Source organism: Globicephala melas, chromosome 15 (assembly GCF_963455315.2).
Source record: "Globicephala melas chromosome 15, mGloMel1.2, whole genome shotgun sequence".
NCBI lineage: Eukaryota > Metazoa > Chordata > Mammalia > Artiodactyla > Delphinidae > Globicephala > Globicephala melas.
In genome coordinates this window covers 61037656-61062221 of record NC_083328.1, presented here as the reverse complement: position 1 = coordinate 61062221, position 24566 = coordinate 61037656, and the positions used below count along the sequence as shown (strand labels likewise).

The following is a 24566-nucleotide window of genomic DNA, read 5'->3' as shown; positions in this document are numbered from 1 at the left end:
CTGAGACCCTAAGGCTGGGGTGATCTTGACCCTGAGGCCCGGGGTCAGGGGGCTCCTTGTGCATGTGCTTGAGTGAATGTGTGTCTGTGTGTCCATTTGTGCGTGGCGCGTTTGCATGTGTGTGTACATGTGTGCATGTGCTGACATGAGAGTGTGTGCCTCTGTGTGTCTGTCTGAGTGACCATGTGTGTGTCCGGGCATTTGTGTGTGTGTGTGTGTGTGCACGTATCCACGACCATGTGTGTTTCTCTTTGTAGCTGTGTTGCGGTGCCGCCTGTGTCTCTCCACCTCTGTCAGCATTTCTGTGGACTTCTCTGTGCATCTTGGTGTATGTCTATGTGGCTGTTTGTCTCTCTCTTTGGATGTCACTGTCCCAAGCCCCCTGCTGCCCCCACCAGGAGAAGAACAGCCAGCTCCCAAATCCTGCAGAATGGGTTGCAATACTCACTCAGCTCAGCACAGGCCAGGTCCCTTCCCGGAAGGCTGAGAATTTGATTCCAGCCCATACATCAGTGCGTCTGGAAAATGAAGAAACAATAACCACAGACCAGAGTGAAGGAGCCCAGGGACCTCCACAGTCCTCTGGAGGCCTGGGACTAGGGAATGGGAACTCTGAGATCCAACCACGCTCAGGCAGGGCTTGGAGGGGACCGTACCGCCTCCACCAACCAGCCCAGCTGTTCTCAGTGTCAGGGCTGATGTGGGGAGATATAGTCTATGCCTCAACAGGATCTGGATAATTCAAGGCAAAGAAGAAATCTGAAATGGGGAGAGTTGAGGCTGGAGGGACCTAGCCGTCCCACGTGTGCAGGGACAGAGCTCCCTGGGGGAAATCCCTGCTCCTGCAGTGGGGAGGGAGGGCTTGGAAGCAGGTACTTACTGACAGTGGAATGTACTAGAGTGGCGTCCAAGTGATCGAGAGCCTCAATGACCAGAGGGCACACCTGACCCAGGGGCAGAGAGGAGAGTTAGGCAAAGTGGCACCTTAGGGAGAGCCTGGCAGCAACAGCATCCCCAGTATGCATTCTCTGGGGACATCTTCCATCATTTTTCTGTATCTGAGAGTGTCTGATTCGAAGCAGTCCCACAGATGAATGTTCACACATCCACACTGGGTGGAAGGAGGAACTGAAGGCATGGGTGAGGTGCCCAGTCACGCAGTGAACTGCTGTTCGCTGTGTGATCTGGCACCTGTTTCTGAATAGGGTGGACTACCCTGGCAGGGGTGAGTTTCTGGTTATAGGAGGCATCGAAGCATAGGCTGGGTGGGCCTGGTCTGCAGCCATAGTGGGGGTGGCCTGGGAGCTTCTTGGGGCAGGAGCCCATCTGTTTCAGCTGTAGTGTGGACACACACAGGGCCTGGCCCAGAGCAGAAACCAATCAATACATTTTGAAGGATGAAAGGAAGAAACGTGGACAGATGGATCAATGGACAGATAGACTGATGGATGGAATTTACTTATTAAACTGAGAGGCTCAGAAAAGCTCACCCCAGGGGCTTCTTTTAGCCTGAGAAGCTCTAAGAGCCAAAGGTCAGGAGCCCCCTCTTGTACTCACTTACCTGGCCCTGCACCAGCCCAGGAAGGACATTACCCAACATCCCAGTGATGTTGTCAATAAGGCTTGCACTGGGGAGGGCGCCCAACCTGAAAGAGAAAAGCCGTGGGCAGTGCAGGGGCCTGAGGCTCGTATGGAGAAGCACTTGGATGTGCCCACTGCAGACTCAGCACCGAGGAATGGAACCTGGCCTCGTGCCTCCACACCCACACGATCCACAACAAGGGGCACATCCAAAGGGAGTGATACACGGCACAGCAGCGCACATACCAGGTACGTGTAGAATAAACCCACAGTTCCAGGACGCAGTAGGTGTTCAATAAGGCTTTGTGGAATCCATAAATGCATGAACAGTGCTTAGTATGTAGTTGTCATGAGGACTCAATGAGATGATACGTGTGATGCACAGCACATGTGTTCAGTAAACGTGAGCCATGATGGGGACGACTCCTGTATATTATACCTGCCCCCATCTCCCTTGCAGCAGTAACTGAAATAGTAACCCAGGTAGGCTCCATAGCTATTTTACCCTTTACTGGCACAAAGCACGTCACATCTATTATTTTAGAGGATTCTGTCGATAATGCCAGAGTAGCTCCGTATTGCAGTTATCTGAGAAAGCTGAGACCCAGGTTGGGGAAGCACTGTTCAAGTTCACACAGGAAGCCCTCCATCCCTTGCCACACCCCTCAGGTAGATGGGGCTTGAACTCAGATTTCTTGTTGCCTAATATAGCACAGAATTGGTGAGCCTGGCCTAAGAAGGGATAAGTGACCATTTACCTATTCATCCGTGCTTCCATCCATCCATCCGCCTATCCATCTTCTCACCCTTCCACCCTCCCACTCATCCATTCTCCCATTGTTCTATCTTCCCAACCATCCATCCATCATCCCATCCTATTGTTTCTGGACAGGAGTAGCCACCCCTCTGGCCTCACCCGTCAAGCAGGGAGATTTGCAGGCTGCCAGGGGAGAAAGTGCAGTTGCAGTGGACGATGTAGAACTTCTCCTGTTCATCTTTCACAGCTAAGAGTTCTGAAGTGATGTTTAGCTTCACAGCCAGCTTCAATGGACTTCCAACCAAGGGCCTGCAGAAAAGACACTCTGTTGCAGCTGGTCTCACCACATCCCAAGGCAGAGGAGGATTTTCTCCTTGACAGAAATGCCAGCCATCTTGCCCACAGCTGTACTCATCTCATTTCCCAGCAGAGGAAACCAAGGCTAACAGAGGTTAAATGAGTTTCCCAAGTGACTCAAGGTCACTCAGCATGGCAGCAAATGAGTTGAAGTTGGAGGCTCAGGTCTGTTAGACTCCAACACCTTTTTTCTTTTTGACTACCCAAGATCATCAGGGTCTCCTCTGGTGAGCCATCCTCCCATTCCCCCTTGGGACCCACTCACATTTTCACACTGAGGACCATGGCCAGAGGGATGGTGACATAGAGACGATGGCCATCAGGGCTCTTCAGGAGGACAAGTTCCAGCAGCTGGGGATCAGTGATCTTCAAACTGCCCAGGGAGCAACATTGGGGGGAGAAACATTAACTCCTCTAGTTCTAAATCTAGAAACCACACCTAACTCCACCTTACCCATCCCAGAGTGGGAGCTACCCATGAGGTGGGATGGAGGAGATAGGAGGGGAGTCTTGCAGCAAAAGCCACATGGGTTTCGAGTCTCACATCAATTTTTCCCAAACTCTGCTCTGGGTCAGATCCAGACACACACATGGCCCTCTCCTCATCTCAAGTCTATAAGGTATTCCAGGATAGACACTGTGTCTGGGTTATATTTTCATCCTGTATGCCAGCTCAGAGCCTTACAAAGAAAGGGCCCACTCTATATTGGTTGACTTTGTAGACTGATGAGCAGGGGGGTAGATGGATATGTGGGTGGATGCATGGAAGAGTAAGTGGTTAGATGGAGGGAGGATGGACAAATAGATGGATGGATGGGTAAGTGGCTATTGGAGTCTGGGCAATTGGAGTAAGTCCTTCACAAACATTTATGGTAGGAATCACTCATCCTGCCAAGTTCTTCCATGGCAGGTCAATCAACAATGTTTGTCATGGAGAAGGAGAAGCAGGAAGTCGGAGAGAATGGAGAGAGGGTGGAAGTAAGTCTCTTCTCTGAGCCAGCCACTGAGCCAGGTGATCTACATCTTTTCAGTCCTCCCAACAGTTTTTCTCTGTGGGTACCACAATCTTCGTTTTACAGATGGAGAAACCAAGCCCAGAGAGACTGAGTGCCTTGCCCCAGGTCACCCAGCAAAAATCAAACTCAAGCCTATCTATCTGTCTTCTAGTCAGGGGCAAGCACCTGGGTGGGTAGGAATCATGGGAATATCCCTGACCCAGTCCTATGGAGGATCTAGGCTTTGCCAGCTCACTGGCCTCAAACTTTCTACTATTGCTCCTTGCTTAGAGAGCTCTGAGGTGGCTCCTGGATTGTTCATCTTGGATTGTCCCACAGACATCACATAATGATGTCACTGAGGAGAGTAGCTTACACTTTCTTGCTTACATCAAAGGCCAAAGTGTTCTAAGGGATTTCACAGGTGAGGAGAACAAAATTACTATCATATAGTGGAAAAGACCTTGGCTTTGGACTTAAGTCAGTTAGAGTTAGAACCCTCACTCTGCATCACTCCTGTGGTGTGATCACAGGCACCTTCCTGTGCCTCGGTTTTTCCGTCTGTAAACTAGGGATTATTAAATTGACCTCAGAGGACTATGGTGAGGATTATAGATGATGCTGGGGACTAAGGACGCGCTTTAGGACTGGGGGCAATTGCTAGTTCAAGAGGGCTGGTGTTCCCTGCCAGACTGTGAGGAGGGTCTCAGCCTGAGTCCTGGCCTCATGTTCAGATCACCCCCCCACCCCCTTCAGGGCCACTGCCTGGGGCTGTTAGATCTCCAACAGGGTTCTCCGGTGGGGTCCAAGGCCCTATTTTAGGGCTACTCACTCAACGATGTTGTTCAGGAGAGGAGTCAGTAAGGGCACTTTCCCAAGTAGGCCCCCCCGCTGGCGACTGGGAGAGTTCCCTCCAGTCTTCAGGGTGTCCAAGAGCGGAAGGTTTTCGAGAATGTCCAATAGATCCTTGGCGAGCAGGCCATTGCTGAGAGCTGGAAATGGGTATGGGGCCCATGGGGGTCAGATCTGACAATTATGGGTCCTAAGTCCTTGCCCCCTTTTATCTCTCTTCCCAACCAACCACACACACACACACACACACACAGAGACATACACTCACACCCCTGAAGGAGGTTATCACAGACTCTCATTTACCACTTGTCAAGCTTCCAGCAAGATCTGTGGGACTCAAGGCCAGGGATGGAGTCACAGGCAAGGGCAGTGTCTGGCCCGGGGGCAAGGGCAGGGCTTCCAGCAGGACCATGGTCTGGGCCAGCAGCCCACAGAAGACAACAAGGCGCCCAGTTTGAAACATCTTCTCATTCAGTATCTGTGGAAAGAATGACAGGTCCACTGTGGCACGAATACAAGAGAGGAACCCATCCACCACCTGCCCCTGTCCCTGCACACCAGGGAGTGAATAGCAATAACTAACGCGTTTCCTCTGAGCCAGGCTTTGGGTTGAGTCCTCCACACTCAGGCAGTGGAGGGGCGGGGGACGGAATGGGCAGATCTCACCTGGCTTCTCAGGCGTCCCAGCAGATGTCTTGGTCTCCTCTTCCCTGCTGGCTACTGCTGAGGAGGCAGCCTCTTTTATAGTGTGGGAATCCAGAAACGAGCAGTTGAATGATGGGTTTCGAGATAACTCAGAATTCTGCAATCTGGTGGTGTCTTTCAAAGTAAGACACCAAAGTAATAATTGCTCTCCAAAGTAAATAATTGCCGATCATATTAGTAGGTGGGACAGTTAAGCCGTTTGATTGACAAGTTAAACAGAGGAAAACTTGAGATGGGGTTGTTACTCAAGACTTCATGGTTTCACGTGTGGGACTGAGGCTGGGGACCCACGCTCTGAGGTGGCCTGAAGATCACATTTGGAAACACTGGGAGAGGCAGCCGGTGGAGCCCAGGAAGGGACCTCAATCTCATATCCAGGCCTTTTCCATTCCTGGTCCAACTATTCTTCTCCAGTTGGAGGGCTCTTCCTCCCAAAATGTCAAAAAAGAGTCAAACTCTCTCTGATTTCCCTACATCTGGGGCACCCCTCAGTTCCAGGGCAGGGGTGTCCTGGTTTCTGAATCCTAATTGCGTGACAGTCACATGCTGGGGGCTACACATCCTCACAGAACCCTGGAGGGAGGGGTTGCTGTTCCTCCTTTGCAGAGGAGAAAACTGAGACCCAGTGGGGACAGGTGCCCAAGGACACAGAGAGGATGGGGCAGAGTTAGTGAGACAGGCTGGGGCCTGGGACCTGGGACTCTTTGCTGCAGTGCTTGCACCTGGACAAATGTCTCCTCAAGCAACAAAATACAAACAAACTATAAGGGACTAAACATAACCGTGTGCATGGGCAGTTGGGGCAAATTATGGACAACAAGATACAAAACGACCTAAAACCCATCTGCCACTTCTGAAGAGCCAGGAGCAAAAACAGAGTACTGCGCATGCCCCCTGAACTCAACACCACCAGAGGGGTGGGCAAACTACGTAAGCCACCCCTCTAGCCTGATCCCTGGACGGACCCCTACCCTCACCCCATAGAAGGAACCAGCTTGCCCTGCCTCCGAGGGGGTGAGCAAGGGAACCTGTTACTAGTTTTCACTCCCCCCTGCTGCAGCAGGGACCCCCATAAAGGCTTGCCTGAATTTCTTGTCTGGCCTCTAGTCAATTTCTGTTGATTAAGGAAGGCCAAAAACCCTGGTCAGTATCATTAGGACTCAACCCATTGGATAATAATAACAATAAAAACAGTGTCAACAGCTAATACTTGCCAAGCTCTTGCTGAATGCCAGGTGCGGCATCGTTTTTCACCTCCAGCCCCTCACAACCCTGTGTGGGATGGGAACGAGTACGTCCATTCTACAAGGGGGAAACTGAGGCTCGTAGTGTGAGGTGACGCGTCCAGTCTCACAGTGGGCGTGGGGCCTAGGCATTCACGCTCTAGTCCTTTCTCTTAATCACTGGGCTGAGAGATGAGGATGCCTTGGGCACGCTCTGACCGTTTTGCATCCCCATGTCTGTGAATGTCATGCCTCCCACTTTTATAACCTGGAAAATGCTTTCCAGTTTCCCAGGCCTGAGGGATTGTGTGACATCCTGGTCTCTACCTTTACCCTTTCTTCTTCCCTTCCCAAAATGAAGTAATGAGGCATTTGTTACCACCACTTGGGCCTTTGGAGTCTATTTTACAGGTGAAAAAAAGAGGCACAGAGAGGTCCAGGCCCTAGTCCAGTGAGAGCATATTATAAGCAAAAGCGGGAAGAGAAGGGTGAAATGCACATTTACGGACTACCTACTCTGTGCCAGGTGCTCTCCATACTTGAACTTCATCTTTGTCATGAGTGCTTGATATTGTTGAACCTCAAATGTCAGATAAGGAGACTAAGGTTCAGAGAAGGTGATTACTTCCCAGGGATACACAGCGAGTGAGTGGTGTCAGAATTCTCCCCTGTGTCTGATGCCCCTGTAAGCAGTGAGCCGCGCTGCCTTCCCCTCATGTCAGACCTTCACTGGAGCTGCTCCCACTTCCTGTGAGAGTCTGGCCGATGCCTCCAAGCGGCTGGGCCACGGCCTTGAACTCAATCATCCATTCAAGCACTCACCAGACTCTTCCCACAGCTTGTATGTTGTCAGTCATCCTCAAAGGGGTCCCCTTTTATGTTATCTTGGTACAACTCTTGTGGTTTGGGTCAGGTTGCCACTCTTTTGGGGGGAAATGGAAGCAGATAAGCCAAAGAATGGATTCAAGTTTGTTACTGGACAGCTAACAGCTGCTGGTTTGAAGCTAGGAGGCTGCATTTGTGTTACGGCAGAAAGGGGATGGATATGGGCGCATATTGCCCTGGTTCAAATCCTGTGACCCTGGGCAAGTCCCTCCAAACCTTTGAACTTCAGTTTCCTCATCTGTAAAATGGGAGGATAATATCTACCTCACAGGGCTGTGGGGGATAATGTCTGGGGATGGGGTATGAACTTCATTTCATAAACTCATGTGTCTACATTTTTTTTTTGAAGATTTTTTTTGATGTGGACCATTTTCTAAAGTCTTTATTGAATTTGTTACAATATTGCTTATATTTTATGTTTTGTTGTTTTGGCCGCAAGGCCTCTGGGATCTTAGCTCCCCAACCAGGGATCGAACCCGCACCCCCTTCATTGAAAGGCAAAGTCTTAACCATTGGACTGCCAGGGAGGTCCCTACATTTTTTTTTTTAATACATAATCCCTTCATTTATTTATTTATTTGCTTATTGGCTGCGCCATGCCACGCAGCACGTGGGATGGTTCCCTGACCGGGGATCTAACCTGGGCCTCCGCAGTGAAAACTCTGAATCCTAACCACTAGGCCACCAGCGAACTCCCCTACATATTTTTTTTCTAATGTATGTATAGTTTAGCATTTCACATGCCATTTTGCTGAGTAACAAAAACTTCCCCATTTCCCCCTGGGATTTTATTTCTGTTCCAGGGGCTTTATTTGTGCCAAGGCATCTGAAGAAGGCTGTCCTGTCCCTGTTTTGACTGGAAATATAGAAGCAGCCATATGCCATCTGACCCCTTGATGCCAAGATGCTGTGCTTCCCTCCCGTCCAAAAGCCCCCTTCGAATTTAGTCTTTACTTTTTTTTTTTGCGGTACGCGGGCCTCTCACTGTTGTGGCCTCTCCCATTGCGGAGCACAGGCTCCGGACGTGCAGGCTCAGTGGCCATGGCTCATGGGCCCAGCTGCTCCGCGGCATGTGGGATCTTCCCGGACCGGGGCACGAACCCGTGTCCCCGGCATTGGCAGGCGGACTCTCAACCCCTGCGCCACCAGGGAAGCCCTAGCCTTTACTTTTTACTGGACACCCTTGCTGGACACCCAAAATTGTTCTGTGTCTCGATTCCTTGGGTCTTAGGCAGGATCCCGGGGGACTGCCGCAGCCCATCTGCCTGGAACTACTGAGACCTTCCAGTTAACTTTCTCTCCCTGGGGTCCTGCCACCTCTCCTGGTTCTGGAAGGGAATGTGGACACAGAACCCCTCTGTTCTGGAATCCCGCACGTTGACTTGGAGTTTCTGTTGTCCTCCTCCCACGTCAAGGTTTGCCTGGGGAGAAGAAGGCCATGAGATACTTCTCAGAACCCACTAGAACTATTTTCTCTTCAATTTCTCTTTGACCCTCACGCTCCACCAACCCAACATGGGAAATTTTCTAGTCCTGGGGTCAGGAAACCTTGCTTCAATTCATCATGTATATGCTATTCTTAATGTCTCCTATGCCCCAAATTTTGAAATTGAAAAACCCAGGCTTTAGGAATTCCCTGACAGTTCAGTGGTTAGGATTCAGCACTTTCACTGCCGTGGCCTGGGTTCAATCCCTGGTGGGGGAACTAAGATACTGTAAGCCGCCGGGTACGGCCGATAAAAAAGGGAGAGAGAGTGAAAAGAGAAATAGTATCTTATAACTAAAACAAACAAACAAACAAAACAACTCAGTCTTTAAAAAAATTTAACCTACAGTAAAATTGACCTTTTTTGGGTGTATAATTCAATGAGTTTAACACATGAATAGTTGGTTTTTTTCGTTTTTTGTTTTTGTGGTACGCGGGCCTCTCACTGTTGTGGCCTCTCCCTTTGAGGAGCACAGGCGCCGGACGTGCAGGCTCAGTGGCCATGGCTCACGGGCCCAGCCACTCTGCGGCATGTGGGATCCTCCCGGATCGGGGCACGAACCCGTGTCCCCTGCATCGGCAGGCGGACTCTCAACCGCTGCGCCACCAGGGAAGCCCACATGAATAGTTTTATGTAGCCACAATAATACAATAATACAGAACAGTTCCATCACCCCCAAAATACGCTCAGGCTGCCCTTTCATAGTTACCCCCTCCCTCTTCCCCTGCAACTGGCAACCACTGATCTGTTCTCTGTCACTGCTGTTTTGTCAGAGACCCAGGCTTTGTAGACTCAAAAGCCTCCTCTCTGCTTCTGCTGAAGTTGCCCTTCCTTGAAACACAGGTACTGTTTGTTCCAGTGCCCTGAGCAGGGCAAGGGTCATGGGGCATCAGGAAGCATGGACGGACACCCAGCTAACATTTCAAGACAGTGTTTTCCGCATTGGCGATGTCAATGCCTCCCCAACGTGTTTGTCAGAAACTGGAGGTCATGCCCTTTTCTTCCTACGTATCAGATTGTGACTGTGTTTGGGAGCCTTTACTGGTGTCATTTTGCGAATCAAGGGATCCATTTTTATGTACTGAATTGAACTATGGTTTAAAATAGACTGAAAATGTAATGTTTCCCCTCTAATAAGTGGCTACTGTAAAGAAGAATGGGTTAGTTACAGATCGAATAAGGAAGCTACCTCTTCTCTGTATATCCAGTGTTTGTGGTTCTCTGTATATCCGTTTTATATTATTGCTAATGAACATGTGTTCACTGGTGAAAAATCGAGAAAATACAGATGAACTAAAAGGAAAAATTAACATCTAGAGTCCTGCCACTTCCCTTTTTATTTTAATAAATATCTGTCCAGTCCGGTCAAAAAAACCATGAGATCCATTTCTAAAGGGCAGAGTTCATTTTATTTTTCAAGGGACTCTGAACTATGCAAGGTCATTTTTCCAGAACTTGGGGGTGGGATGCTGGTTCTCTTCCCTGGGAGTCAGAACTCTGTACGGAAGGGCTCGGAAGTTACAAGCACAGGTGAGCAGGGCCTGGAGCAAGCTTCTGAGTATTTGGGGCTGAATTTCTGCTTCAACGACCGCCCCCAACCCCAGACCCCAGTATCATAATAGAGGTCCATTGTGAAACAAGCTCCTCCAGGAGAAAACACAATGAGTCCACAGCTCTGTGAACCTCAAAATGAAAAGAAAACAGAATGCGAGAAACCCAAGGAGGCCCCTTGAGAAAGGCACCCCTGGAAGGGTCAGGAAGAAGACAGACAAAAGCTGCCTTCACACGGGACCAGGCAACCTCGCTGGAGGATGGGGCCCAGCCCTCCCATGTTTGCTCTTTGAATCATGAGCCGGAAAACCCCTGTAAACTCAAGGCTGTCAGGGGGAATCATTCGTGTGAACATGGGTGTTTAGGGTTGCAGATCCCCAGTGAAGCATTTCGGATTAGGGAGTCTGAATTGAAAGATGGAGACGTGAGTATCTCTTGCCCCATTCTCATCTTTGAGCTGTTGACACTTCCTTGTTTGAGCTTGTCAATCTAGCAGAACGCAGATTTCAACATTTTTCTCCCAGTGTGGGGTTGTGGGTGGGATAGGGGTGTTAGAAGGAAGGGATGGAAGACTGAAGTGGGGATTCAGAGTGGTCAAGGCTGTGGGCTCTGGAGTCTGGCTGCTTGAGTGCAGTCGACTTGGTCATTTCCTGGCTCTGTGACCTTGGGCAAGTGGCTTGCCCTCTCTGAGCCTCAGTGTCCTTATGCATGAATAGGATAGCAGCTTTGGACTTCATGGGGTTTCTGTGAGGATTTGATGTGATGCTGGATGCAAACTCCTAACACCAAGATTGGCACATGCAGAGTGCTTGGATGTATGTGCTACTACTATTGTGTGTGTGTGTATTTCCCCTTGATTTCTCAGTATGCTGTCCCTTTCCTTGGGTGGAGGAGGGCAGGAATCTATATTTAAGAAGTGAGTAGTCATTAATCAAATAATTAACAATGAATTAAATGACTTTTAATAAGTATTGCCCATGGACCTAGCAGATGCTAAACATATTGCAAATGTCTTTTCATGTACTCCTACAAACATCCTGCCTGGTAAATAGTTTTTATTTTCAAAAAAAATTTTTTTGTTAAAGTATAACATACATAAGAAAAATGCACGTAAGTGAACCGCTCAATGAATTTTCACAAACTGAACACCCTCCCCATAAACAGCACCCAGATCAAGAAACAGAGTGTTACCAGCCCTCCAGAAGGCCCTCCTACTACGTCCAGTCACTAACCCTCTCCCTGAGGGTAGCCACCATCCTGACCTCTGACAGCACGGGTTAGGTTTGCTGTGTTTGAGCCTCATATAGATGGGAGACGTGTGTTTCGGGGCCTGGCTTTGTTAGGTGTGTGAGATCCATCCGCGTGGTTGTGTGGGTGTAGGTTATTTTCATTACTGTAGAGCATTCCGCTGGTGACGATCCCACAAGGTATTTACCAATTCCATTTACCCATTCTTTGGATGGGCATTTAGGGAGTTTTCACTCCGGGGCTATTATGACTACGGATGCTATGAGCAATGTTGGACATGTCTTGCGGTGCCCATGTGCATGTATTTCTGTACCTAGGATCGGGACTGTGGGTCAGAGGGAGGAATATGTTGCCCTTCGGGGGATGTTGCCACGAGTTTTACAAAGTGGAGATGCGACTCATCTCCCTCCAGCAGTGTGAGGCCCCCGCTGCTCCACATCGTGTAAGATTTCTATTCCCACTTTGCAGGGGAGGGAGACCAAAAGGTAAAATGCCTTGTCCCCGATACAGCTAGGGAGTCATAAGACGAGGACTCACCCGTTATTTAACCATGGGCACACATTTGGTGTCAGGCCTGTGCTGGGGGCTGGAGGGTCATTGGTCACCCTGATGCACGTTTATACCCTCCTGGAACTTCTCGTTGGGCTGAATCAAATTTGAACTCAGATCTGTTTAGTGCCAGTGTTTATACTTTACCACTCTGTCACTGTTCTTCTTCACCCCCCTGGAGCCCAGCAAGGTTCTGGGCACATATTAGGTGCTCAATAAACATGGGTTGAATGAACAAGGGGATGGGAACTCGCAACAGGGCCCTTCCCACACTGATGAGCACATCCATGGATGCGCTATTGGCTGCAAATTACAGGAAAAGAAAGAGTGTTTTCTCTGGCATGGCTGACGAGCGAACTCAGGCATATCCTGGGTTTGGGATGGACCTTATCAGCCATCAGCCAAGTCTCAGGATGGACCTTCGTCAGGTCTGACTTTTGGAACTCAAACCTCAGGGCCCAGGCAGAAGGACCTCTGTACCCTTCAGAGCTAGAATTTATTGTGGAAGAGGACAGGATGTCCACAGGGCCTGTGGTAAGAGTGGCACATCAGAAGCCCCACTCTGAGGGCGACTTGCAGCCTCCAAATCTGGAATCTCCTTCTGATTATCAGTGGGCAGCTAGGGGGCGCTCAAGTCTGGCTCGTGGAAGGCTGGCTGGACTCAAAGTTGGTTGAGTTCATGAGCAATGGCCTGTTCTGTAAGGAGAAGAGGCAGAATCAGTCACCAGGTGTCTGCCCTCTGACCCCCAGGTCCACACCGAAGGGGTCTCTCATCCATCCATGCTGACCAAGGCCTGGTGCCAGGAACATTCACATTAAAACTCTTCAAATGATATCTAATTATTCAGTTCTTGTGTCTTCCACTCACCGTGAGCTCCCTGAAGGCAGGGACTATATCTGTTTATCTGCAACTGGGATGGGGGAGGGCTTGGGTGTGTGGGAGGGCAGTGCTCCCTAAAGGATTGAGTGGAGATCTTGGGAGAAGCTCTGGTAACCTGGAGGTTTGGGTGAATTGGCGGGGCACAGCCAGCTTGGTAGGGGTGCCCTCTGCTGTCCCAGCTCTCTCGGGGGATAGTGAAGGTCATGGTCATATGGTCACCTCTGAGTGTCCTCAGAGCACATGCAGACACCCCTCAGCAGGCCTCAATAAGAGCTGCAGCGGGGACACCTCTTCTGGCCAGTTGCCCATCCTGAGTCCTCGCTCACTCACCCATGAGGCTTTTCAACAGTTTCACATCCAGCTGCCTGAGGATTTCATCGATCAGAGGACATTCCTGGGCCACCAACACAGAGAGAAGGGTCAGACCAGGGAGTGGGCTAAGAAAACTGGAGGGGCTGTGGCTGGAAGCCACGGGATTTCCACAAGGAATCATGGCAAGTGTGGCTCCCTTGTACTGAACGCCAACTACCCACCAGGTGCTATGCACAGCACTTCCGTGCTTTGCCCCCCTGAATCTTTGTGGCTCTCTGTGAAATGGGGACTGTGATGGTTCCCATGTTACAGATGGGGAAACTGAGGCTCAGGGAGGCTTGTCCAAGGACACACAGGCAGTAGATGGCAAAATTTAACATCTTAATTTGAGATTTCTCAGGTTCTAAAGCCCAATTCTTTGCTGAAATGCCAATATATATGCCCTGACCCTCGGACTCAAGAATGCCCAAGGTGAAACTACTTTTCTGAAACTTACCTGACTTTCTATCAGGTGTGGGATAACTTTTTCCAGGTTGTTTCTGAGGTTGTGGAAAAAATGTTTCATCTTTGGTGGGATATCTCTAGAAAGAGAGATAGATATACAGAACAGAACAGATAAATACAGACAATACTAATGCCAGGTGCTGTGTGTGGAGAACATCTCACACAGCCATTTAATCCTCAGAGAGCCCTACGTGAGAGGCAGCATTGTAAGCAATAGTCAAAGGCGCAGCTCAGAGAGGTGATGTGCCTTGCCCAAGGTCACACAGCTAGTTAAGTGCTGATTAGGTTAGAACCAGGTCAGTAACTACAGTCCACAGTTTTCTTCGTGGATGTCTGGCATGATCTAGGCATTCAGTGAATGTCTGATGAATAAATGAATGGATATCCACTGATGACCTAGTTGCTTTCAGCATTCTGGAATTACAGAGAGAGATCAGACACAAATCTTGCCCTTGAGGTACTCAGTCTGTTGGGGTTGACACACTTGGTCAGCTAGTCTACAGATCTTTATTTAAGTCTATTTTTTTCTATCTTGTTCACTACTGTATCCCTAGCGTCAAGCATGTTGTGCCTAGCACATAGTAGGTTCTCAGCAAATATTTGTTGAATGAATGAGTGACGAGGAAGAGCTTTAAAGAAGGAAGGAGGGGCATCCAAGCATAAGGATCAGCATGTGCAAAGGCACGGTGGTATGAAAATATATGGCATACTGATGGAGGGGGGTTCTTCAGAGAGACTTGAGGGCAAAGGGCTGCAGAGTGGGGTAGGGGACAGGACAAGTAGGGCCTTGAGTGACATCCAGGAGTTTGCTCTTCATCCAGAGGGCACTGGAGAACCATTGGAGTGTCTGGAGCAGGGGCTGGCTGACGTGGCTAGATTTCTGGGCTAGAAAGTGATTTCTGCTGCAGGGGGAGAACAGAGTGAAAGCGGTGAGGTCTGAGTCAGGGAAAGTTGGAGGAGGCTCCCACGGTGGTCCAGGAAGTGGACTACGAGCCCAGTCAGTGGCTGTGGGGATGGAGAGAAAGGGAGCAGGTGAGGGTTGCCAGGAGGTCATTGATGGGACCTGTGGAAGATGGGCTGTGGGGAGTGAGGCGGAGGAGGAGTCTAGCTTCTGGGAGGGTGGCAGGGTCACCTCTGGGATGGGGATGCAGGAGGAGGAACAGATCCTGGGGAAGATCCTGGGTGAGATCTCTTTGGGGCTCACCCAGGAGGTAGTGGAGACCTGTGGCTGCAGCCAGGGCCAGTCAGGAAGGGGCCCAGCCCTGGGGAGGGGCGGCTGGGATCTTACTCATCGAGGACAGTCATGCGGATGCTGCTGGGCTCCACGCGGCAGTTGCCTATCACCAGATCCCTCCGGCCAAACTCATCCTTCTCCAGCCAGAACTCCACAGCGAGGTTCATGCGTGCGTGTGTCTTTATGATCTGGTTATTGAAGGGCCTGGGGACGAGAGAGAGGAGGAGGGGGGAGGGGCAGGAGACAGAGAAAGAATAGAAGGAGGAGGAAGCAGCCAACACGGAGAGTGTCTCTTTCAAGACATCAGCCCAGTGGGGCTCCACGTTGCCTGGATGTTAAATTCTGTGGTCAGCGATTAAGGAGAAAAACATTACTAGCCAGAGTACCTTCTGAAAATCCTTTAAATAGACCAGATTAGGGGGCCTTCGGAAATTCAAAAATTGAGAGTTAATCTTATTCTAAAAATCTTTACAATTTAGTGGAGCCCTCCCAGAGGCAGTAGATGTTAAAGGGTAGTCTAAACCAGAGGAGGGAAGGGTGATGCGATCATTAAACTCTATATCTCTCTCTCTTTTTTTTTTTTTTTTGGTACGCGGGCCTCTCACTGCCGTGACCTCTTCCGTTGCGGAGCACAGGCTCCGGACGCGCAGGCTCAGCAGCCATGGCTCACGGGCCCAGCCGCTCCGCGGCATATGGGATCTTCCCGGACCGGGGCACGAACCCGTGTCCCCTGCATCGGCAGGCGGACTCTCAACCACTGCGCCACCAGGGAAGCCCCCTGTTTCTCTTTTTAAAAATCGTTGTAGGGAACTCACATAGGTTTAAATGAGCATATGACCTGCCTCCACTGACCAGTGATCACCATCCATATTTCAGCTGAAGAAACCAAGGCTCAGAGATGTGAAGTGACTTGCCCAAGGTCACACAGCAAGTGAGTTCGGAAACCAGGAATTGAAACCAGTTTGCAGCAGAAAGATCTGGGTTCCCCAAATCCGCCCCCCTCCCCCCACTCCCAGGTTCCCAGTGAAGAGGAACAGTGCCCTTCAGGCCCCGCTTCTGTATGACTTACAGCCTTGAGTCAATGTCAAATTCAAGTGAGATGTTTGCCAAGAACGACTCCTTATGGAAAGACATCCGGATCCCACCATAGTCCAGCTGAATGTTGGTGACGTTGGCGCTGCACAAGGAAAGAGCAAAGACCCCTGCAAGGGTGAAGGGTCTCAGACCTCAAGGCCTTGGGCGTTACAGACAAGGCTGGCCTGTCTCCTAGCAGTCGGATTTGGAGTCAGATCCTTTTACAGATGCTCTGAGGGCAAGAGCTCCCTGCAGGAGCCCTGGGGTTACAAGCTGTCCCTGAGCGCCCCCGAACAGCTCCACACAACTGATTTGTGAAACCCATAGCCAACTGCAGACCCAGCCCCTGGGCCCGTTCTCAGAGCCAGCCTCCCGCTCTCAGTGGATAGCCCCACCACCTTCCCAGGGGCCCAGACCCAAACCGTGGGAGCTGTCTTCAACTTCTCTCCATCCCTCACCGCCACATTCCACTCATTAGTAAATCATGTTGGCTCTGCTTGCAAAATATATCCTGAAATGGGCCACTTCCCGTTACTCTGTTGCTTTCGTCTGGTCCAGGTCACCATCACTTCTTGCCTGGAGATGCTCTAGTTTCTCTCTGGGCTCCAGGCTACGATATTGGCCTCTCCACAAACCATCTCCATGTGGCAGCCAGAGGGGCCTTAACACTCCCCTATCACTCAGTGTTCTCCACTGGTTTCTCACTGCTCTTGCAATAAAATCTGAACTCCGCATCACAGCCCCTCAGATCTGCAGGGTCTGGCCTCACCTGCCTCTGCAGCCCCATCTCCTACCACCCTCCCCTTGCTCACCCAGCCACACAGGACTTTTCCTCCTCCTCAAATGCATCAATCTCCTTCCTACCTCAGGGCCTTTGCACTCACTGTGCCTCCATGACCTCATGTCACTCACCTCCTTCTCTTCATTCATATTTCTACTTAAGGGATAGGAAGGTCCCCCGATCAGCCCTATCACTCTCACCCCTGACCTGGCTAAATTTGTCTTCATGTTATATCCCTCCATCTGAAATTAGTTATGTACTTTTGTGTCCTATCTCACTAACTAGGATGTAAGATCCAAAAGGACAGGGACTGTAGGTCTGTGTAGAGCTGTATTCCCAGTACCCAGCCCAGGTGCTGGTACACAGTAGGTGCTCAATGAATAACTGTAACAATTGTTAAAGGAATGAATGAAGGGAAGTGATTGTGACTGCACACAGCAAGGGAAACCCTGCTGGTGAGTACTGGCGCTCATTAAAAGGGAGGGAATGAGGGATTCAAATCGGAGAGAAGGTAGGTCAAGGGCACAGCAGGCTGGGATCATGGTGTTACATTTGAGCAGCTTTGAGACCAGGCAGCTGGGGAGGCCTGCATCCACTGAGAGGAAGGGGGGAAGATGGAGGTGGAGGACAGGCCCAGTTCTGCGAGGCTAATTATACCAATGGCTACGCATCCATTATGTGCCACAGGGAAAGCTCCTAACAACTCCAGGACGCAGGGATAATTACGCCCATTTCATTGAGGAGGACTCAAGGCTGGAGCTCAGGGAGCTCAAATGCCTTGCCCAGAGTTACCCAGCTTTCAAGCAAGAGTGGGGTTCAAATGTCAGACTCTAGTCCTGGGTTCCTTTGGCACCCCAGATGTTTATCCAGGCTGTGCTCTGGGCACCCATTTTATAGATGAGACCAGAGTGGCCCAGCAATTTCCCCAAATTTGGTGGCAGAGTCAGGATTTATTTATTATTTATTTTATATTTTTTGCGGTACGCGGGCCTCTCACTGCTGTGGCCTCTCCCGTTGCGGAGCACAGGCTCCGGACACGCAGGCTCAGCGGCCATGGCTCACGGGCCCAGCCGCTCCGCGGCATGTGGGATCCTCCTGGACCGGGGCACGAACCCGTGTCCCCTGCATCGGTAGGCGGACTCTCAACCACTGCGCCACCAGGGAAGCCCCAGAGTCAGGATTTAAATGCAGAAACTTTTGCTCCCAAACCTTCACCTTTAATTATTCTGCTGTGCTGCCTCTCCCAGTGACCCCTTGTGCTGGGCCCCCTACTCATCCTTGTGTTGGGTGTGACATCTCCTTCCAATCTTCCCTCCTTTCCTCTTCACAGGCCTCGTACTGCCATGCCCTCAAGCTCTGCCCTCTTAGAGCTTTATCAGGAGTCCCAGGGCCAGTGACGGGGTTCAAGATCTCACCTGCCTTCTTGATGCTGCTGAAGGTTCATGCTGCCAATTAGCCAGCCCACCATCCCCGAGGCCGTCTGCCTGGAGGCATTCAGACTGTCCAGGAAGCGGATGTTCTGGATTCGGCACTCTGTATTGCGCTTCGTGAGGCCCTGCACAATAACTGGAAATGGATATGGGACCAGTGACATTGCACGATGTCCTGGCAAAGGTGGGGGGTTTGGAGCCAGGAGGCCCAGGTTGCAGGCTGGCACACCGGCCTCTTGCTGAGTGATTGGTGTGTCATCCCCCTGCCCCCAACACTGAGATCCACATTCTTCATCCGTGAAATGATGCTTTGCAGTGCCGGTGTGACACACCTGCAGAGGGTCTGGCAGGCAACAGCTGCTAAAGAGAGATATTATGGTTGAAATTTGCCCAGTGCCGCATCTCTGAACGTGGAACACAGAGCCTAACGTACGGGATCTAGATCACAGTAAATGTTGGTTGAAGAGAAAAAGAGGTGGGCAAATAAGGAAAGAATAAATGGATATCCTCCCCCACCATGCTCGGAATAAACTGCAAGGCTGGGTGGAGCTACCAGTGGAAAAGAATGAATTCCAAAAAGGAGGGAAATTTGAAAAGCTATTGACCTGCGTGAAGTCCTAGCTCTCTGGACCCTAGACCCCAGCTGCCCAGGTTGGGGGCCCAGTTCTGACAAACCTCAGAGCTCACCTCAAGACACATTTATTGCACTGACTCAACCCTCTAGGTGTTCAGGCCCCACACTGAGAACTATGTATTACTGCAGAGCCACAGAAGCCATTGTCACACCTCACCAGTATCCTCCAGGGCCAGCCCCCAGACCCCCTTTCAGCACCCCATGTTTCTGCTGCAGAAAGTGTCTCTGGGGCTTCCCTGGTGGCGCAGTGGTTGGGAGTCCGCCCACCAATGCAGGGGACACGGGTTCGAGCCCCGGTCCAGGAAGATCCCACATGCCTCCGAGCAGCTAGGCCTGTGTGCCACAAGTACTGAAGCCCGTGCACCCAGAGCCCGTGCTCCGCAACAGGGGAAGCTGCCGCAATGAGAAGCTCGCGCACTGGGACAAAGAGTAGCCCCGGCTCGCCACAACTAGAGAAAGCCTGCACACGCAACAAAGACCCAATGCAGCCAAAAATAAATAAATAAAATTAAAAAAAAAAAAAGAAAATGTCTCTGGAGTCATAGATCTAGTCATAGTCATAGTCATAGATTCAAATCCTAGCTCTGCTACCTCCCTGAGTCTTGATTTCCTCATCTGTGTAATAGGGCAGTAATAATACCCATCTCATAGGATACTTACTAGGAATGTTGAGACATTTAGCCAAAGGATATTTACTGTGCATCTACTGGGTATCAGGCTCAGTACTGGGCACTAAACACACAAACCATTTTTCTATCTAGTAGGAGAACATACAGTAAAGAAATAGTTTCAAGGATGGAGTGAAACTATAGGTATGCCTAGAACTCTTAGTAGTTCTTGGTTGATGATGATAGTAGCACTTGGGAATTTGTGAGCAGCAGACACTAGTAGTTGTCAGTCCAGTATCCATCCATCCATCCATCCATCCATCCTCCCATCTATTCTCCATCTATCTATCCAATATCCATCCATCAATCCATCCACTCATCCATACATCCTCCCATCCATCCTCTTATCCACCCACTCTCCCATCCACCCATTCGTCCTATTCTTCCCATCTGACCCCTCTTTTTTTTTTTTTTTTTTTTTTTGCGGTACGCGGGCCTCTCACTGTTGTGGCCTCTCCCGTTGCGGAGCACAGGCTCCAGACACGCAGGTTCAGCGGCCATGGCTCACGGGCGCAGCCGCTCCGCGGCATGTGGGATCCTCCCGGACCGGGGCCCGAACCCACGTCCCCTGCATCGGCAGGCGGACTCTTAACCACTGCGCCACCAGGGAAGCCCTGACCCCTCTTTTGATTCAGACACTCTTTTCAATTCCTGGTCCAGATGAGGCTGTTGATTATCATTGCATGGTGACTCTTACAGGTACAAAGTTCGCATATGATCCAAGTTGGTTCTATCAGACTAAACAGACCCTATGCTTCATGTTTGAGGGGAAGGTTTCTTTCTCTTTCTCCTACTGGAAAGGAACAAGACAGCCTATAGCTCCAATGGCCACTGGCCACCATTTTCCTATCACACTGTGAACCAAACCCTGCGGATGAAACCATGACGATAACAGAGCTAAAAAAGGATGAAATTCAGTTCTGGTTGGCAGCTTTGAGCTGCTGATTGAACCAAACCTGGAGCTTGCCCTACCTATGACTTTCAGTTGTGTGAAATACTTTTTTTTTATTGTTTAAACCAGATTGACTTGAGTTTTCTGTAACACCCTAACAGATACGTGAGAAGTGGTTGTAGAGATAAACATTTTCACAGTTGAAAAACACTTTGCACATACTTGCCTTCATTTAAGTCTGAAAAGCAGCCCAATGAAACAGCTTTCTAACTGCACCTATTGTACAGATGAGGATACCTGGAGCCACAACCACATGTGAATATATTTGATAACCTAAATGCAATGCATACATTTGTGGCAAACCATAAAATGCCAAGTCATGATGAGGGGAAATGGGAAACATCGATAACTTAAAACCATTAAGAAATAGAAACAGGGCTTCCCTGGTGGCGCAGTGGTTGAGAGTCCGCCTGCCGATGCAGGGGACACGGGTTCGTGCCCCGGTCAGGGAGGATCCCACATACTGCGGAGCGGCTAGGCCCGTGAGCCATGGCCGCTGAGCCTGCGTGTCCGGAGCCTGTGCTCCGCAACGGGAGAGGCACGCGTACCGCAAAAAAAAAAAAAAAAAAAAAGAAACAGGTGATCTCATTCCCCAAAAGTTTTGATCTAGATGGTTTTATGGAAGACTTTTACCCAACTTTATGAAAAGATAATTGTGAAAGAAAACAGAAAAAGAAGATGCAAAATTCATTTTATGAGGCTAGTACAACTTGCTTCAAGAATAGTACAAGGAAAAGATATTACACATCAATTTTATGTATGAAAAATTTGCTAAGATCCTAAATAAATTACTAGCTAACAAATCTAATAGCTAATAGTACATTATAAAAATATCATGTTACATTATAAAATATAAATTTTAGTTTGATACATTATAAATACGTTAATGTATATTATAAAAATAATACATGATAAAAATAATAAAGTACATTATAAAAATAATATAATAATAGCAGATTATAAATAGATAATTATAGTATGTTATAAAAATATCATATTTATTCCAGAAATGCTAGGATGGGTTCAACATAAGAAAATCTATTAATACAGTTTATCACATTAACAGAGTAGAAGAAAAAGATGGATTAATTTTTAGATGCAGAAAAACATTTGTTAAGGACCAATATTTATGATTAAGAAAAATTTAGGAAACTAGAAATATAAGGGGACTTTCTTAACATGATAAAAACTATATCCCAAAAACCTACAGAAATATACTAAGTGGAGAATTCTAGATATATTCCCATTCCTATAGGAGGCCTTGGCTATAGTGCAAGATAAGAAAAAGGCACAAGAAGTATAAGGTTTAGAAGAGAAAAGATAAGACTGTCACTATTTGCAGATGATATAATCCTCTAGATAGAAAATTGAACAGAATAAATAAGACAAATTATTAGAACTAATAAGCGGTCAGTAAGACTTTTGGATAGCAGATTAATTTTTAAAAATCAACAGCTTTCCTCTCATCTGTCCCAGCAATACCAACTAGAAAATATAATAGAAAATTAGGCAATATTTACTGTGGCAACAAAACCCATAAATTCTCTAGGAATCAATTTAACAAAACATACTTAAGACATTTATATAAATTTAAAATTCTATTAAGGGATCTAAAATATAATCTGAATAAATTGAAAGATATATTACTTCTGTAATTGCCTAACATAATACTGCAAAAATGTCAATTGTCATTAAATTAATAAACAAATTCAGTGAAACCCTAATTAAATTTCCAGAAGATTTTTTCTCTTTTTTAAGGAACTCAACACAGTCTAAGATTCATTTGGAAGAAGAAAGTTCTATCAGATAAAATGGCATTTTACAAAGATGTAGTATTTAAAATATTATGTTTTGGGTACAGAAACAGTTACACAGACACAGAACACAGAACTCAAAAGGGAATCCATGTGTTTGGAAAGCTGACCATTTAGTAGGTGGGTTGAATGGACTCATAAGGAGAGAAGTGAAGCTGAATCTCTAATTTACAGATGTAAACATACATAAAGATAGCCTCCAAATGGATTAAAATCCTATATGTGAAAAGTGAAACTGTAAAGCTGTTAGAAAAAACAGGCTGGAGACAAGGGCTTAAGACTCATCAAATATAAACCATAAGATGAAATGTTGATGAGTTTGAAAATATTCCTGTTCAATGAAGTGTCTACAAGCAAAGTTAATAGGTGACAGTTTGGGAGAGATGTTACCAATGCTTAGACCTGACAAGGGACTAATGTCAAGAATAAATTAACATCTTCTCAAATCAAAGAGGATTAAAAAAATTGGAAAGCAAATAGAAAAATGGGCAAAAGATAAGAACAGGGAATTCAAAGAAGTCAAAATGGCTAACAGAATTAAGACGTGTTGCTCAAACTTCTCACTAATCAAACTAATCTCACTAATCAAGCTAAAACAATTAGATATCACTCAAACACACATCAGACTGGCAAACAATTAGAAGGATGCTGTTATGTACTGAATTGTGCTCCCCCCACCCCAAATCAATATAGTGAAGCCTTAATCTCCAATGTGACTGTATTTGGAGATGGGGCCTTGAGGGAGGAGTTAACGTTGAATCAGGTCATAAGGGTGGGGCCTTAATCCGATGGAACTGGCGTCCTTATAAGAAGAGGAAGAGACACCAGAACGTGCTCGCTCACCCTCTGTACACACACAGAGGAAAGACCCTGTGAGGACACAGTGAGAATGTGGCCATCTACAAGCCAGGAAGAGAGGTTTCACCAGAAACCAACCCTGTGGGCAACTTGATCTTGAACTTCCAGCCTCCAGAGCTGTGAGAAAATAAATGTCTGTTGTTCAAGCCACCTGGTCTGTGGTATCTTGCTGTGGCAGCCCAAGGAGGCTGATACCAGTGGATTCTCTCCAGTGTTGGGAAACAAGGGATACAGGTATGCTTGTTTGTTATTGGAATGGGCGTAGACCTGCACAGCCATCCTAGAAAGCAATCCGGCAGTCTTTAGTTAAATTCAGTTTGCACCTGCCTTAGAGCCCAGCCATCTCCCTTCGGGGTATATCCCAGGGAAATTCTCCCGTAGGTTCTAAGAAGGACACGTGAGAATGTTCATTGCTGTGTAGTTTATAATAGTGGGAAGTTAGAGACAACTCAAGTGTTCATCCCTAGGGAAATGGCCAAGTGATGATGAAGTGGATGTATTTCATGGACTTTTCTGTACAAGTCTGAAGCAACAGATGTCAACAGCACGGTGTCCAGTGAAAACAGTAAAAAAAAAAAAAAAAAAAGAAATCTATATAGCTTTACCATTTATGTAAATCAAAACACTGTATGTTTTACAAGGATATGGACATTTAAAAACACATATATTAGGGAATTTCCTGGCTTTCCAGTGGTTAGGACTCTGTGCTTTCACTGCGGGGGCCCGACTTCAATTCTTGGTCAGGGAACTAAGATCCCACACGCTGCGCAGCACCACCCCAAAAAAGCCAACACCTATATTAAACAAGCTGCAATGCCTGCCAAGGAAGAGGGGAATGGGCGTGAGAGTAAGAGGTCGAGAGGAAAATAACATAAAATAAAACACAAGAGGGGTCTTGCCATGGTTCATGATAATGACGATGTGCTAGGAATAGGCGTATGATCAACTCAAACTCAATTTTGTGTACTTCAGGTCTAAGAGAAAAGGAAGAGAAGAGGGTAAGTGACCAATTCCAGGTCATCTAGCAAGTCAGTGGTGGGGTCAAGTTAATGCTTTCCCTACCCTCCCTGTGACAGTGGGCAGAACATGGGCTTAGCTTACTTCTCGCCAGACCCGATTTGCTGTCTCTGTGGGTCTTGGCCAGGCCAGGCCAGTGCTGCTTATGGAGTGCCAAGGGCAAGGCCAGTGAGCTGAGGAGGACCAGGAGCCTCCAGAGTGAATGCATCTTGGGTTCT

The 24566-nt window shown here is 48.3% G+C and overlaps 2 protein-coding genes across 2 annotated transcripts; both read right to left on the bottom strand.

Moving 5' to 3' along the window:
• Positions 1-453: 453 nt before the first annotated feature.
• BPIFA1 (BPI fold containing family A member 1) lies at positions 454-5240 on the bottom strand. The gene is made up of 8 exons (XM_030830571.2): positions 5209-5240; positions 4846-5020; positions 4523-4682; positions 2961-3068; positions 2498-2647; positions 1562-1646; positions 881-944; positions 454-518 (listed from the first exon to the last, which is right to left on the bottom strand). Exons 2-8 carry the CDS (start codon positions 5003-5005, stop codon positions 454-456), a joined length of 792 nt encoding a protein of 263 aa, XP_030686431.1. The 5' UTR covers positions 5006-5020; positions 5209-5240.
• A 7611-nt stretch (positions 5241-12851) lies between these two features.
• Positions 12852-24556, bottom strand: BPIFA3 (BPI fold containing family A member 3). The gene is made up of 7 exons (XM_030830588.2): positions 24433-24556; positions 18391-18541; positions 16190-16297; positions 15175-15324; positions 13879-13963; positions 13401-13464; positions 12852-12886 (listed from the first exon to the last, which is right to left on the bottom strand). Exons 1-7 carry the CDS (start codon positions 24554-24556, stop codon positions 12852-12854), a joined length of 717 nt encoding a protein of 238 aa, XP_030686448.1.
• Between the last annotated feature and the right edge of the window lie 10 nt (positions 24557-24566).